General features: G+C 31.5%; 1 protein-coding gene across 1 annotated transcript in view; it reads right to left on the bottom strand.

Moving 5' to 3' along the window:
* LOC117168023 (nucleolysin TIAR-like) overlaps positions 1–18133 on the bottom strand; it is a 1157331-nt gene that overhangs the window by 104815 nt on the left and 1034383 nt on the right. Inside the window, exon 7 of the mRNA XM_033353341.1 lies at positions 14106–14208. Within this exon, the coding sequence (XP_033209232.1) occupies positions 14106–14208 (103 nt within the window). The remainder of the gene's footprint in view (positions 1–14105; positions 14209–18133) is intronic.

Raw genomic sequence — 18133 nt, 5'->3', positions numbered from 1 at the left:
TACTTTTTGCTATTCCTAAGTTTTACCATTATGTATTATAACCCATTCTGAAATTTTACCTTTCTTAATTTTTACCGTTCCGAAAAATGAACGGCCCCCTTTCTTAGAAAGGCTCGTCAAAATACGAGGCAAATCTAGACATGTTTTTGTTTTTTATATGTCACTTACTTTTGTTTAAATAACTTCCTCAGTTTCCAAATCTATATGTATAGCTAAATTGAGGGTCGTGAGTTTCGTACATTACGTGTCTAGTACTTCGGAATCTATAATTTATATCAAATTCAGCCACGCACTTTCTAAATGAAAATCATACCTTGTCATTTGTTTTCGATCCTCATTATTTTTATAAATTAAAAACGGGTCATATGCTGATGTGATTCTCAAATCTGAACTTTTTCTAACTTTATTGTATAATATCAGTTACGAAACCAGAATAAATACTGATTCTGCAATTTAGTTAAAAGAAAACAATTTACATGATAAAAGTGTTAAATGGAATGACAAATATTTTAAAGAAATAAAATAGTTTGTTATGAATTACGCAGAAAATTTTATATTATGATTAAATAAAGTTTTCGATTTGCATATTAAATGGGTAAAAGCTTAATGACTTAGTGCTTGCTACAAGAAACGCTTATAATGAAAACTCTAAGTTTTAAAGATAACGAAGAAACAGAAAAATGAAAAAGAGAAAAATGAATACCAAGGTGACTCACAGGGAAGCAAAAAGAAAATTTCTATTCATAAATTTATTACAAAAAGGAAATTTTTATCTGATTTGTTAGTACAAAAAAAAGTTCAAACCAGTTTTTATAGAGCAAATGGTTTCTTTGATATATGTGTTTACAAAAATGAAAAAAATCCAGTTTTGAAGTGTATCTTTTTTAACAAGTACTTGGAAACATTACAAAATATATAAGTAATATGATGCATATAAAAAAGTTTTCAATATCAAGACAAATATTAAAAAATTTATTGAATTTGTTATAAAGAAGTATGTGAGTATATTAAATGGTTTTATGGTCATTGGTAGATTTGACAACTGATGCGCACTGATGTTGAACATTTTAATAATTATGGATTCTGAAATAAGTGCAATTTTTGCTACAGGATAGATTATGTATTATTTCGCAACGATGATTGTTTAATCAACCTTTCTCAACTAATTAACCATTTAGCTATTCTCGGACATACGAACTTGGTGCTTTCGATGAAATCAACTATAAATAACTAACTTCTAAACTTGTAAAGACGTTTCGATGAGCATTAGCAATATTTATAGCTGAAAATAATTGTTTAGGCCAATTTTCATGGTGTTATATATTTATAAATAAAATCAGCTTGTTTCACCGAATCGAAAGCCAATTAAGGTTGCACAAAAGCTCGCGACCTCGCAAGCTCGACCTGCCTCGCGCGACCTTTTTACATGAGGGTCGAGCCGCGTCCATCTGCGAGCAAACAAAAAACTTATGAGCTGAAAATATTATTGCAGGCTGAAGAAAGCTCGCGCGGCTCGCAGGGCTGGTAAAACTTGCATTGTACCATAATATTTTATCGGTTTGCTCGATGGAATATTACTGCATTGACTCAAGCCTATTTTTTTAAGTTGATAAAATAACTAGATAATTTATTAATCTTTACATCTTTTCCTTACATTGTTAAAATGTAAAAAAAAGACATTTTTTTTTACAAAACGGCGACCCTGCAGAATATTTCTTCAAGCATCTGCTCCGAGACATCGAAAACTGCTGCAGCTGTCAAAATTTTTCCATTTATCTAATATAAAAAAGGTTTTTTTGTTCAATTACTTATGTGTTAAAGGGAAGGATAAGCCTCTAAAATAATAAAAAAGTTAAAAATTAAAATGTATATCGGCTGTTTAATCGAAGGTCCAAATTTCCGACTATTTTTTCAACAGTTTTGACGCCAACAAAATTATTTAATAACCCGATATCTTTAAACTTTTAGGTATATCCTTCCGATAGTACCATAAAGAGAAAACCCTGCAAATTTCAGCCTAATCGGTCAATAACTTTTTAAGTTACAGCGTGAGCAGTTTTTGAAAAGACAATTTCGAGATAATCACGTTTAAAGATTCGTTACGGTATAACTATTAGTTTCAGTGACTTGCCGATCAATTGGCGATTCCGGGTCCCCGTAATAAACGTAGTAAACGTAGTAACGTAGTAATCAGCCTTCCCAGACCCAAGCGCTCCGACTACCTGATTAGTGACGGTATGCGGACTCTGACATTTTTGTCAATATCCCCATAAATCTTTAATATTTTCCTTTTTCCTTTTTACAGTATATTTTTAAAATATTATACATTCCGATTATGAAAGAAAAAAAATCGATTTTTTGGAAATCGAAAGGTATCTCCCCCCTTAATTAAATTTCGAGAAAAAGCTTTAGAGTCTAATGGAAACCCAAACGTATAATTATCTCTCATGTTTTTATAAATTATATATATATATCAAATCAATGTATTAGTAAAGTGAAAATTGCATTTTTCTTGTAGAATAATAATTTAATAATCCTTATCGTAGGTTTGCTTAAGCAATGATCAAAGTTGATCAATTTTTAATAAGAAGTCATTGCTAAATAATTAGAGGGTAATTTTGAGAAGAAGTCTACATATAAATACATAAAACGAAGAAAATTTGTTTAAACCATTGTTTTTACCAATAAAAACTGTTTATTGTCAACGGGATGTCGTTTAAAATTCAAAAGTTACTGATTACTGTTGATTGCGTTGAAAGAACCAAGTTTGTATGTCCAAAATAACCAAGTAGTATATTTGTGAATTTAGGGTATTTAACCATTCTTAATTTTTATTGGATGATAAAATATGATATTTAGCTTTAGTGCAAAAGAATACATGTTTGATTTCCTAGAAACAACTTCATTTATTTCATCATAAATATATGCTGTAGATAATTGTTTTTAAAATTTGTTTACAAAATTAAACATTATTTATTAATTTTCATTGATTCAACAAAAAACTCTTTTTGTCTTTATTTTGTTTAAATCCAATGCAAATAAAGTAAAGAATCGCTACCAAATCCCGCAAAACCATTTTAACTTAGTTATTTCTTAATAGTAAACTATTAAACAAGTATTTTTTCAGAAATGGCACACTTGAAAAATTTTTGTCGAAAAATAAAAAAAAAGTTACTTCTTTTTCAAAAATTGAACATGACAGTTGGAAGCGGAATTTTATTAGATTTTTTTTTAAGTTCAAAACAGATAACAATTGTCTTCTGAAAATCAATTTGTCTTCGGACGTTTTTTTGTCCCAGTTTGCTACTGGAGGTCACTAAGCGGATGTCTGCATTTAGTTTTAATGTATATAGTATTAATAAAAGGAGCAGAAGACCTTGAAGTAGCCGTACCTGTGGAAATCGAGGCTTGCAGTCAGAATACGTCTATACAAATCGAACAAAATGGAAGATAAAAGGAACACTAAATGTGGTATATGCAAATTTAGGCGAACAGGCCGGTAATACGGACCAGGTTAAACTTGCAATCTGCACCTCCTACCCCTCAATTCACTTCACCCGCACCGCTCTAACCTCTGGTCTAGTGAAAAAGCTTGAACACTGGCGACGAATACTAATTAAAGGCTTGCGAAATGAAATTAGTTAGTTGCAGGGTTGAGTTGGTCGCCGGAGGGCACCGAGAGCCGCTTATGATAATATAATAATACTTATACTTGGCTCTCAGAGTGCTACCTTTAAGCTTATTATGCGTTTAGTTCATAACTTCAATTGGACTCGTGCTTACTTTATTATCTAGTCGGAGTTTTACCCGTCTTTGGAGAATTTCTTTTCAAGGATTTTATACATTTTGTATTCTGAGTTACCTTATTCTTATCTTGACAAAGGAGACCAACTGGGTTTACAATTAATTCATTTTACACAAAGAGCACATTATTTTTTTAAACGTTCTACAATATCAGCAAAGCACTTTTTCGAAAAAAGAACATGCTTTTCTAATTTTTTAAAATATAATGAAAAATTATTTGAAAAATTATTTAGGACGTTTATTGAATTGATTTGAAAAATTAAAACAGATTTCTTATTTCAGCTTTTGACGTCTGAAGCAAATTAAAAATTATTCATTTTTGTCATAGTAAGGGAATTCTATTCGGCATGCTTTTTTCAGCATAATATTCCTAGCAGGCCATTTCTCTTGGTATCTAATGTACCAAAAAAATGATAAAAATTTCAAAATTAGTTAAACACAAAGAAAACTAGTACGAAAAATCGTCTTTTTTTGGTATTTTTACTGAAAAAATTAAAAAGTCTTCCATTGCAGGTTGCAAAAAATTTGAGAAATGTCCTAGGTATATATTTCAGTTCTAATGCATGCTCAACATGTTTTCTGCAAGTTTTATATCAAGCAGTAAAACCTTTCTCTAGTTATCGTCCTTATGAATAAAAAAAAATGCTTTTATTAGAGCCAAAAGCTGTATATCTTTAAACAAGCTCATCGTATTTAAAAATGTATGAAGTAAAGGCTATTTCTCAGGTCCATATATACAACTTTTGTCGACATCTTATTATCGTAATGCAAATAACTATGAGAATAAACAAGGAAGTTGTACTCAAAAGAAAGTTAGTCTAAACTTTCCGACAAAAAAAAAGTTTCCTCTTGCCATTTTTGGAACAGTCCATTTGTAATTTCAGACAACCGAAATTTACTAGTTTTCTCGATAAAGACAAGATATGAAAAAAGCCAAAGAGTGAAGTTGTTCGTTGGAAAATTGAAATTGATTAATATTAATCAAAGTAATAGTTTTTTATTCTGAAAAAATCTTATTTTTTATAGCTGCTATTGATTGAAAAAAAGGTTTCCAGCGCAATGAAAATTTTTCTTAAATCTTTGTTTGCGAAATCTTTTTTATTCGTTGAAATCATTGAATTATTTGAAATCTATAATTAGTAAAAAAAACTTCTAAAATGTTTTGAAACCTTTTCAAATCTTCCAAATGTTTAAAAATCTTTGAAATCTGGTGAACTGTAACCTTTTCAAAATCTTTGAAACCCTTTACAACTTTTAAAAGTTTCAAAATCTTTGTGAAATTGTTATGAAATATTAAAAATCTGATAAACACGCGTTTATAAAATGTTCAAAATCCTTTAAAATATTTAAAAATCTGTGAAACATTTTGAAATCTTCATTAATGTTTTCTAATATGGTGTATACTCAAAAACCGAGTGGTGAAACTCTTAAAAATTCCGTTATATGACCATGGCTCATTCTAATGTACCTTTTTATTCTAGACGTCGGCAGCGCGCACGTGCCGGAATTTTACGTCATTTCCGTATTTTTCGAACAGTTTTGTGTTGAAATGTATGGAAAATGTTGTTGATACAAACAACAACAAAAAATTAATTTGTAAATAACAGAGATTTTTAAGGTAGAACATTTTCAAATTTATTTAAAAAAAAAAAAAAAACGGTGAAAAAAGTGCTAAGAGTGCGGCGACCAAGGCCATTATTTGCATCTGTTGGCACCTGTCATCTTCTAAAAAATGCTTAAAAATTCGGCGAAACTCGCGGAAGATGATGCTCCAGGTGCAAAATCAGTGCACGAATCAGTAGAAGAGCACAGTATTGAGCAGCTAAAACGATGTCGTAAATGTAGAAAGCCACCATTAAGGGCATGTGATACTTAGAAAATTGTCGATTTTACCAGTTTTAGGTTCCGACGGTTTTTTTAAAGAATAATCGATATTTTGTCTTAAACATTTGGAAAATGATAGCGAACATGCTAACGTACGTCTTCGCACACTTTATTTGTGTTTTTTTTTTCAAGCAATTTTTTGATATTGCTAACAACGTGTGTACATTTGGAGGTTATGTATGTTACAATTCTCCTGTGTGTTACTTCCAAACTACACAATATTTTTGGCCGAAAACTTTGGACTTGCAAATAAACATAGTAAATAATCTCCCGGAACTAACCCTTTTTGCAGGCAATCAAAAAAGTTTATTTCATAAATAATTTCCAGATTATCGGAAAGGCAGGGATGAAAAACGACGTAACCTCAAAATAATACATATTCATACAATTTTTATTCAGTAAAATAAATTTTTTTGTTATTATCCCCCAAAAAAGAGTCCGGGGACGTCCGTTATGATATTTTATAGCATCTCCGAATTCAGTTTTTAAAAATTTTAATTTTTTTGGAAAAAAAGCCCGGGAAACTGTAAGTATCACATGCCCTTAAAAGAGAAAAAAGTGATTTAGTGGAAAGGTTAGTTGAGGTTTTGTATGGCAGGTATAAATATTTTCTTTTATACAAGATTTGCAGTTCAGAACTTCGTTTGCGTAAATATTTAATATTCATACAAATATAAAATAACACAATCTTATATTTTCTACTTCTCTTTTTCAAGTTTAGACAATACAAAGCCATTTGTTAGTGATTTCCTGGTATATGGAATGTACCAACGAATTTTCTTTCTTTCATATAAACTGGTTATAAATACATAAATATAATAGTTTTGCGTTCTCACGTGAAAGTATTAAATAGATTTTATTATTATCAAAAAATTTAGGAGTTTCGAAACCCCGATAACAATGCTTCATTTAATATGTAAGCAAATGTTAGAAAAGAATGAAAATATTAATACCTGCCAAACACAACCTCAACTAACCTTTCTACTGAATCCCTTTTTTTCCTTTTAAAGATCGTTTCCTATATTTTATCCATAGTTTAAGCTGTTTAACACTGTGCCCTTCCACCAATTTGTGCACTAATTTTGCTTCTGGCACATCATCTTATGTGATTTTTTCCGGATTTTTAAACATTTTTTTTAAGGCGGCAGATGTTAACAAATGTAAATAATGGGCTTGCTTGCCACACTTTTCGCTCTTTTTTCGCAGTTTTTTTCTGAATGTATTTAAAAATTTGTTGTCTTTAAACTCTGATTTATTTACACATCTATTTTTCATTGTTATTTTTATTTACAATATTTTCCATACATTTCGACACAAAGCGGTTCGAAAATTACGGAAATGACGTAAAATCCTGGAACGTGCGCACTGTCGATGTCTAGAATAAAAAGGTCTATTTAAAAATTTTTTAATTTATCTACTATATCATCACAGATTGTACCTTACCGACAGTAGATCAACCCTGCAAGCCATGAAGGCAGAAAATCTACACAATATCGATCAAGTTAAGAATCTTCAATAACAGAAAATGCTTAACGTCTTAATAAGACTAGATGGAAAATAATATTTGTAATTAAAATTATTTCTTGAAAAAAAGATCCTACTCCATCTTCACTCCATTGGGAATCGAACCACAAAACTTCTGATTTCCGGTCAGGTGCTTTTCCAATTAAGCTATTAGAGGGATCAAAATAAGAACGCTTAATTCAAGAACATAACGCTAATTTTTAGCTAGGTGTTAATGGTACAAATAATTATTTAAAATTTTTTTAATTTATCTGCTATATCATCAGAGATTGTACCTTACCGACGTACAACCGTCCAACCCATGAAGGCAGAAAATCTACACAATATCGATCAAGTTAAGAATCTTCAATAATAGAGGGTTGATCTACCTTCGGTAAGGTACAATCTCTGATGAAATAGCAGATAAATTAAAAAATTTTCAAATAATTATTCGTACCATTAACACCTAGCTAAAATTAGCGTTATGTTCTTAAATTAAGAGTTCTTATTCTGATCCCTCTAATAGCTTAATTGGAAAAGCACCTGACCGGAAATCAGAAGTTTTGTGGTTCGATTCACAATGGAATGAAGATGGAGTAGGATCTTTTTTTCAAGAAATAACTTTAATTTAAAAATATTATTTTCCATCTAGTCTTATTAAGACGTGAAGCATTTTCTGTTATTGAAGATTCTTAACTTGATCGATATTGTGTAGATTTTCTGCCTTCATGGTTTGGAGGGTTGATCTGCTGTCGGTAAGGTACAATCTCTGATGATATAGCAGATAAATTTAAAAAAATTTAAATAATTATTTTTACCATTAACACCTAACTAAATATTAGCGTTATGTTCTTGCATTAAGCGTTCTTATTCTGATCCCTCTAATATTTTAATTGGAAAAGCACCTGACCGGAAATCAGAAGTTTTGTGGTTCGATTCCCAATGGAGTGAAGATGTAGTAGGATCTTTTTTTCAAGAAATAATTTTAATTTAAAAAGGTCTATTCTGAAGCTGAGTTAATATTTTAAGATTTCAGCTAATAATCTTTATTATTTCTAAGTCAAATATCACAAAAAATGTATACTTTAACATTCTATAGTAGTGGAGACAAAATTTTCAAGGTCGCTGGACACCGAGCTTATAATAATAATTTGCCGCTTCTTACCTCTCATCATTTGAATTTCAGATTCATCGTTGCAATTTTTATAATCATACGGATTGCAATTTTCGTTGCAGTTATTCAAAAGCGTTTGATTCTCATATTTTATTCAATAAGTAAAACAACAGATTTTATCACCAATTAATTACGTACAACCTGCAGATATTCACTTTATTTATGGGCATGTGATACTTACAGTTTCCCCGGCTTTTTTCCACAAAAATGAAAATTGTTAAAAACTGAATTCGGAGGTGCTATAATATATCATAACGGACGTCCCCGGACTCTTTTTTTGTGGGATGATAACAAAAAAATTTATTGTGCTAAATAAAAATTTTATGCATATGCATTATTTTGAGGTTACGTCGTTTTTCATCTCTGCCTTTCCGATAATCTGGAAATTATTTATGAAATAAACTTTTTTGATTGCCTGCAAACAAGGTTAGTTCCGGGAGATTAATTGCTATGTTTATTTATAAGTCCAAAGTTTTCGTCCAGAAATATTGTGTAGTTTGGAATTAACGCTCGGGTGAATTGTAACACACATAACCTCGAAATATACACGCACGTGGTTAGGAATATAACAAATTTTTTGATGAAAAAACACAAAAAAAAGTGCACGAGGATGTCCGTTAGCATATTCGCTATTATTTCCCAGATTTTGAAGGCAAAATATTTCTTATCCTAGGAAAAAAGCCGGGGAATTTAACACTGAAAAAATCGATACTATTTCCTAAGCGCTATGCAAATTAATCACATTTTGCTAAATAAAAACTCTTTTGAATTAACCTACAAAAAAAGTTTGCCCTTAATTAAGTGCATGTGACACAGCTAAATACCTATATTACCGACCTCACTTTTTCAGTTCACTGAATGTTTTTTTGAACCTAAGAACTTTTTTGTAAATACAATATCGAGCTGAAACTTTGAAAAATGTATAAGAGTACAATAAAGTACGTTTAGGTACAGCATTTTGGCAGGAACTTTACTGTAAATTACTTCATCTTTTTTCTGAACTTCGAAATTTTTTGAACGTTCGAACTTTTTTTATACATAAGATATCGGTCTCGAACTTTGAAAAATGAAAGAGCCGAAAGAAAACTACGTTTAAGTACAAAGCTTAGTGATAAAATATGTTAAAAAAATTTCAACTATCAATTCCATCGGCATCAGCCGGTAACGTTGTACACGAAAATACGAACCATGGACATAGGAAACAAGGGACTAGGCATGCTATTGCGGGGGTGATGGAATGAGGGGGGAGGTCCGCCACCTTTTGATGTCCTACGACAAACATGGCATCGCCCACATGTTTATATTTTCACGCACAGTTTGCCGGCAAAAATGCTCGTGCGCATAATTAAATGGCACATCGTAAGATGGCGGTTCTCCCCACTCATGGAATTCTCCCCCCTCCCATGCATTCAACCCCGCTCACCAAGTTAGGATGGCATGCCTAGTCCCGTGTTTCCTATGTCCATGATACGAACCCTCTAGAGCCTCGTCTAGTGGCCGCCAGGGTTCGTATTTTCGTGTACAACGTTACCGGCTGATGACTATGGAATTGATAGTTGAAATTTTTTTTACATCTTTTATTATTAAGCTTTGTACTTAAACGTAGTTTTCTTTCGGCTCTTGTACTTTTCAAAGTTTGAGCCGATATTTTATGTATAAAAAAAGTTCGAACGTTCAAAAAAATGTCGAGGTTCATAAAAAAGATGACAAAATTTTCAGTGAAGTTCCTACCAAAATGCAGTACCTAAACGTACTTTATTGTACTCTAATACATTTTCCAAAGTTTCAACTCGATATTTTATTTACAAAAATTTCTTAGGTTCAAAAAAACAGTCAGTGAACTGATAAAGTGAGGTCGGTAATATAGGTATTTAGCTGTGTCACTTGCCCTTAAGATCGAAGTACAAAACGATTTTGACACTTGTCAAATGTCAAATAACACTCACGACCCGTTACATCAGTGAAAACCAACTCCAATTTTTATGAAAGTACTTAATGCACGTCCCGAATGTATTTATGAACAATTTTAATTTTGTGTTACGTTTTTTTAAAATTCGTAACTAATTATTTATTTGAAATGTGTGGTGAATCCTGGGGAACATAACCTTTTTTCAGAATTTGGTTAAACGTATATTTTGCGCATGTCTTCTGAGTCTCGAAGCCTTTGACCAATCGGCGCAGGATCTCGAGCGCGGGAGATTTGGAAACCGAATTAAAATCGCCTATATAATACTTTTTTGCGTTACACGAGTGAAAGACGGGTTGCATTGTGTGCTAGAGTTTATAGAATTATATTCCCTATGACTACATAGTAAACGTCCTTACTGGTAGCTGTGAGTTCAATAAGCTGCAATAAGATCAAACATTTTCTGGAGCATAATATTTATTTTATTCAAGTATGCAAAAAGCGTGAAGTGATCCAGTTATAGCTAAAAGCTGGGGCTTTGAATCTGAGTCGATCTATGGTCTCTTTTAAATCTTCTTTCTTATAATAGTGGATATGAGGAGCCCTGGAAAGATCTACCCTTGTCTCCATAAATAGATGGTACCCATTCCGAATAACCGTTCCGCATGGATATATGCAAGCTCTTGAGCTGCCACTGTTCATATATTATATAATGCACGCCTCAGTAAGTTTGTGTGTTTAAATCATAAAACTCAAATCAAGCCTCAATTGATTCAATATTTTTTGGACTCTAAATCCTTGAGATTGATTGGAAGAGACGAAAACAGCATTTGAATAAAATACTTCCTTCCTGTTTCTGAAGTATAAATAAGATCATATTTATAACTCAAGCAAATAGAATGTTTATAGAAAGATGTGTAGGGAGGAGAGAAATAAATCTGAAAGTACATTATTAGATTTTGAATCTGCAATTGAGCTGTCGGAGACATTTGAGTGGTACATCGTAAAAGCTGCAATTTTCTTCTGCGCCACGCGACTATGAAGAAGAAAAAGCACCTCTCGAAATCTCGTTCTGAAGGTATCGATTAGCAAACACTCGAGTGGCTAGTGGCGTCTTTTGAGAACGCACATTAAAGGCCTCAAAGAAGGATGTCACTCGGGAGCTTTCATCGACTTGTTGAAGCATCCCGAGGAACAGAATGTCACTATTATCAGTGATTTTTTAAACCTCAAGCCTCCCTTTCAATTTTTCTTTTACTTAAGCGAAGTTTTATGTTATTTTATTCTCCTTGTCACTTTTGTTTACTACATGAATTTGAATTCGAACTCAAAGATATTTACATACAAACATGCTACAAATATTCAATAGGAAAGTATGCACAAAATATTCGACTTTATATGTTTATTGATATAATTGTATCTCTTCAGTTTAATAAGTAAAATAAGGTCCGAAGTCTCATCTGTCAGAAAAAATTATATAAATTTTTATCTATATAATAGTGCAATCAAATCAGGCGAAACAGGAGGTTTCTTGGAAAAAAATAGTGACAGGAATTATTTTAATTATTGCATGTAAGGACTTCATAATAAAATCTTGGAACCTCCCGGTCTGCAAGTATTGTGCAATTTTCGTTATTAACAAAAAAAAGGAACATAAAAAATGACACATTGTTTCAGGACGTTGGCGTGGTTTTTTGTTTTTAGTAAATAAATACATGAAAATGTGTACGAAATGTTTTGTGCTGTCTACAGTCCAAAATATTTGATAACTTTCTTTTTTAGTAATAAAGATAAACAATTTTTGTAGTGGTGGAGGATTACTTTTTTTTAAACAATAATATTTACCAGATATAATTTATAAGAAAATATTAGTCAGTTTTTAAAAACTTTTTTTCCATTTTTAATAATGAATTGTTATAACTAATACTTTTTTCCATATTTACGTTTGTCTTAAAAATCTGATAAAAATCATGTAGATCTAACTACTTTCAGGATTTTAATTATTTTTAAACGTATTTTCTATATATAATAGTTTTGCTGTGAAAATTATTGTGTGAAAAAATATTAATAAACAATTTTCCACGACAGGTTTCAATAAATATAGAAATTGTGAAGAATATTTCAATTTTATTTTTCAGTTGCCTTTTGTTTAAAACTAATTTAGAGCGTTTATAATTTAACAAATAAGACTAGCGTATTTATTTTGCTAAAGGTGCAACAAATTCACAAAAGAAGTTCAATAATTTAATTTTTTTCTCGATTTTCTTCCTTTGCTATGTAACATAATTTCAATTTCAGAATTTTTAATTTTAATTTTCACCTCGTTATTAGTTTAATGATCTTTCACATATGTGAAAAAGGAAAATACTACACTTAAAAAAGTTCAAAATAATATTACTGATTAGGTTGTTTCAAACAAACAAAATTACTTTTAATGGTACAATTTTTAAACTTATAAAATTAATTTTATTATGATATATTGTGATCATTGCTCTTTTTCTCATAAACGCATTCCCACTACATATCTACTGTTTCTAATTTTGAAAGTGAAATCTGGTATGGATGAAATCGTGAAAAAAATGATAGTTTCTTAAAAAAAAACATTTTTGAAAATTTTAATGTTATATTTTGTATATCATCTGCATATATACTCGTATATATATATATATATATATATGTATATTAATTATATTTATTTATGGTCTAGATTAGAAATAATACATTTATAAGGCAGGAATTTCACGAGAAAGAAATTAATTTTTAAAAATATTGTTTAAATGATTATTTTTTATAAATAAAATTTTTTTTGTAATAACTAATGCGTTTTTTTGATAGGAAATTACTTATATTGTTCAATGGCTAAAATCATAGCAAACCTGATTTTTACAGAGAAAATAGATGTAAATACTTCTAGGCATATTTAATGCATTTTTCTTTAAGAATTAATCTTCATGAGATCGACGTTTCTTGCGAAGGCTTAAAAGAATTAAAAACAATTAGTGGCTACTAATTGAATAAAAGTTTCAACAATAATAAGATAAATATTATGCCTCTTGTTTTTTCGAAGTTTTTAAAATTAATTGGCGCTGCTGTGGAGTCTTGTTTATAAAAATTCTTTTATCCATATTTTTGACTGCGAAACTATCGCATACAAAAAATTACTGTAAATATAATTGACATCTTCGTAAGCACATGATTATACTTAATTTTTTCAGATCAACTGTCCGCAACTTTTGAATTTTAAGGACTGAAATAAAGTTTTTCATAATACTTTATACTATTGAGTTTAAGGAACTAATAAGTAAAATTAGTTGGGCATTTTCAGTATGACAATAAAAATTAATTACAGTAAAGGCGTAACAGAGATAACCGCAGCGTTAATTAAGAAACTCATAACATTTCAACTATTAGTCACAATGTGGTCGATGATGGCTTATTTTGAAGATTGTTTTAAGCTGTACGAATCATTCTTCACGCAATTTTAAGCATTTCTTTAATTATAGCAACAATCGGCATAAACTTCTTGAACAAATATATAAAGTTTCCGTTTTTTTGTTAATAAAAAAAATCCACAAAACATCCAGACTGGATGTTTTTAGAATTTCATTAAGACGTCCGTGAAGATAATAGTAAAAAAATTACTTCGACAATTTTTTTCTAGTAGAAATCCTAATTTGACTGCACTTGTGGAGAAGTTCTGATAAATAAAATATCAGACCCTAAAATGGAATAATCTCTGGCAGTGTTTACTTTCCTTTAAATGTTACACTAAATAGATGAGTAAAAAGTACAAAGAGTGCTATCAAATGGAAAAAGACAATATAGAGGACTCACCTTCCGATTTAAGTGCCGGAGGTTTACGTGTGGCCCAATTTGTTCGGATGCTTCTACTCCCCAACCACTGGCCATTCATGGCACCAATAGCGCTCTCTGCTTCCTGGAACAGTCACGTGAGAAAGTGGATGACGATAAAACGCAGGCATTACGAAACAAAAGTGATTTAAGCAGGCATAGGAAACCTCAGTCGGATTTGTTGGGCGCGACATAAAACGGGCGGGGCCCCTACCGGACGAACGGCCGCTTCCGTAGAAAGCAAGGAAAAAGGATAAGGGGTTGTTGCTCAGGGGTGGAGAAGGGAAAGGAAGCAATGCTAGATTGTATGGGCTCGTAAGGTTGGTACGCTCGACCGAGTGGCCAATCAACCGATGACTCAGATATCCGAAATGAGATGGGATGACTTGGTAGCGCATACAAAAAAAAGGGTACAGCGGATTAATTTTTCCTTCAGAGCTAGAAGCACGTATCATGCGCATTTACCGTATCGATGCGAGATTCTGTGATTTACACTCAAACGAAAAGACTTCAATGATTACAATTTATTTACGCGCGATAAAAACTAGATAATAGCCTAAGGAAAATTTACAACTATTATTCAACTCGTTCGAATGCAATTTGCAAGGTTCAATGCCGGGGTACAATTGTCGGATCTTATATGCGAAACGTTTTTATGTCTGCTTCTGCTCACATTAATAAAAGAATTTGAAGAGGAAATTATCACTATTTTGTGGTGCAAGATTGTTGAATTTTTAATAACATTGCAGAATGTAAAAGTTTCAAATTTTATCTTTTACAGTGAAATTTTTGAGAAATTTGTGTGTTTGAATTCTTAATGAACTTACATTAACTTTGGTATGAAAGAAAAAACTGTGAAATAATCCATTTTTTTATATACACCATTACGTTTTACAAAATGAATTCATTTTTAATTAAAAATGGTTAGAAGTTGCACAGTTGAAAATCAAAGCATTCAAATTTATACGTTTTTTAATTGAAACTACTCACTATTTAAAATAACTTAATTTAAAATTAAAAAGCAAATATGTTTCGATCCATTTTAATAGTTTCAAAAGGGTCGTTAAAAAATATGTAACCCTTCTTTGGACGTACTTGAACTCCTCCCGCCCTCCATGTAGCGCATCGAAATTTTTCGTTTACTCCCTCTCCTGTCTAGGTGGTACGTATTTTTTTCACAAAATGTAATTAATTGAATAAGAGGTAAAGAAAGCTTGTCAAAATTAAAATATGGTTTAACAATGCTTTAGTGTCGGATTTTACTTTAAACTAATAATACAGCTTATTAAATATTAATTTACATTCGTAATCGTGTATTCAGAAGTTTTAAATTCGCGAAAATTTGGGAACTTAAAAACTAAAAAACGTCTATGAATGAACAATTACATGTTAAAAATTAAAATTTTGTATCTAAATGGAAAAATGTAGTGTTTTGGGGAAGTGGGATACGTAAATTTTGAGTTAACGAAGGTGCTCATAAACACTGCAATCAAGATCGAATCCACATTATTGTTATTTTCCTCCTTTCATTAAAGAAACTCGTCAATGCAAAGATTAAAAAATAAATTCCATAAAATATTGGTTTACTGATTAAATTCCTCATGATGTCTAAGATTATCTCACGCAACTTCAAATTACTATTCTAGGAAGTAGACCCCGTGCCAGGGCTAATTGTAGGCCATGTCCTCTGGAATTTTCATATGTAGCGACATACCATATCCATGATCAGATATTCTTGAAAAAAATCTTCATTAACCAAAGAAAAAAGTCAAGATTTTCGTGCAATCGCTTCTTTATGGACACCGAACGAAATTGCCCTATCCATTTATCTGCCCATCTATCCATTCTATGATTCGCATGAAAAATAATTCAGAAGTGATTTCCGCGAGGGGCGGCTTCCTGTTAGGAGAGGGAGAGGATATGTGGAGGATGAGGTGATGAATCATGATATCATGGAAAAGGAAAAGTAGCACGTATGTGGTCACGGAATTAATGGTTTCAAAGGGGCTACAAGGAAATCATTTGTATCTCTGCTAATTTAGCGACGTCTGTCTCCTGTTTTCAAGTCCACTTTAAAACCAGCTTATCATCCACCCTGAAGTCCAAACTAGTTATTAAGAGAGGATAGAACAATTTGAAATTCATACCTTCTCTGAAATAATTAAAAGCTTTGCATTTGGATATTAAAATTTTTTTTATATTTAAGTCTATTGATTAAAGTCAAATCAAATATATTCGACAATTGCAACCCCTCTCCTTCTCATCACACGTTCATCAAACATGTTTACACATATCCTTGCACAAATTCATCACCTCCCCTTGACTCTCGACCCTCTAACGCTCATAATTGACCATTCCATCCCCCATCTACACTATTTCTTACCCACATCTTTTGAAATTCACTCCTCCTACCTACCTCCCAATCTCACTCTCGCCCGCCATATTTCTTCCGAAACAAACCTCTCCTGTCCCACGTCCATCCCTCCACATCAACCTTTACCCTTTATATTGCTCATAACCTTCAATTCTTCCTATCTCTGGACCCATCCTCATTATCCCCCTCCCCGTCCCCAACTCCACTGACAATTGTTCCGCTAACATCCTTTCTATTAAACCTATACCTTCCTCCTGATCCGACTCTCCCACAAGTCTACCTGGCCCCATCAACTCCCACCCTCTATGACTTCCACCTCTTACTCTTCATCCCTCCCATGACTATCTCTCCCTACTCAAGTTTCCTTTCCTAAAACATTCACACGTAAACTTATATGGGTCTTAAATCAAATATGGGCTTAATACCTCCAAAACTGTAAATTATATAAGTGGTAAGAAGAGCACGAAGACCCGAACGAGTCCAGAAAGGTAGGCCGAGGCTACGAAATCATAATAACACTATAAATGTTTTTACAGTAAAGAAGTTCGAAAAAAATTGGATATTAAAAACAGTCAAGCACTGAGAAGTTTCATTCAAGGTCGCTTTTAACCTGTGTAAACTTTGAAGTAGATCGATCAATATTCTGAAATGCAAGGGGGCTAAAATTAGTAAAAAATTCGTTATTCTCAGATCTTTACAAAAATCGCTATTATTAAATTTTTGTTATAATCATCTGATGTGCTCAATTAAAAAAAAAATCTGTAATAATAATATATTTCCAGTTTCTTTAGGAAAAAATGTCGCTTGTATATGCATAAAGAAATTTTAGAAGCTTTAAAAAAATATCGACTAAAAAGTTACCTATAAACAAATTAAGAAGCAATTAATGCAGGGTCCTCACCGTGCGGCGAGGCTGAACCAAATTTAATTAAAAGGTGAAGGCATATAGGATTTTCTGGTTAAATATGGGTCCCAATTACTGCTTTTTAAAAATTATGATGATTCGAATTTTAAAATTTGTAACAAAAATACAAAATTAAATGCAAGATTATATTAAAAAGATTAAAATGGTCCAGGCGATTATTTCAAAGGTCAGAAAACCTGCATGGGGTGTCAGTGAACCATCATAAATCAGAAAATCCTACATCCCAGCAACTTTCAATTAAAATTGGTTCAACCGGTATATCTGAACAGTTTAATTGATAAAATCTTTTCATTTTTCCAAGATGAATGTTGAGTGCGATATTATTTCATATAGTTTATTAATTTTTCTAAAAATTATTTTAGTTTGTTAGGCTAAATAGAAATAAAATTTGATCCTAGAAAAACTAAAAATATTCAAATCTTACAAGATTTTGGAAAATTGGGCATGTTAAGTGAATTATGAAAAAAATCAATATTAGCAATTTTCAAAAGGTTAAAAACTTCCAGAGTATTTGAACATTTCCGAATTAAATATCTGCAATTGAAATTTTTATTCGTGATGAAACATTTGTAGCCTAGATAGACAGCAAGTGACCTAATACTCTAATGTGAATCTAGTCGCATTTGAATATAAGCCAACTCCGAACTAGGGTCGATTGGTATAACATAATTATAGAAAATTATAAATTACTTTCCATCCTCAGATTGGTAT

The sequence above is a fragment of the Belonocnema kinseyi genome, chromosome 2 (assembly GCF_010883055.1).
Source record: "Belonocnema kinseyi isolate 2016_QV_RU_SX_M_011 chromosome 2, B_treatae_v1, whole genome shotgun sequence".
Lineage (NCBI taxonomy): Eukaryota > Metazoa > Arthropoda > Insecta > Hymenoptera > Cynipidae > Belonocnema > Belonocnema kinseyi.
Note: the sequence above shows the minus strand (reverse complement) of the source record. Positions and strands in the feature narration are given on the sequence as shown.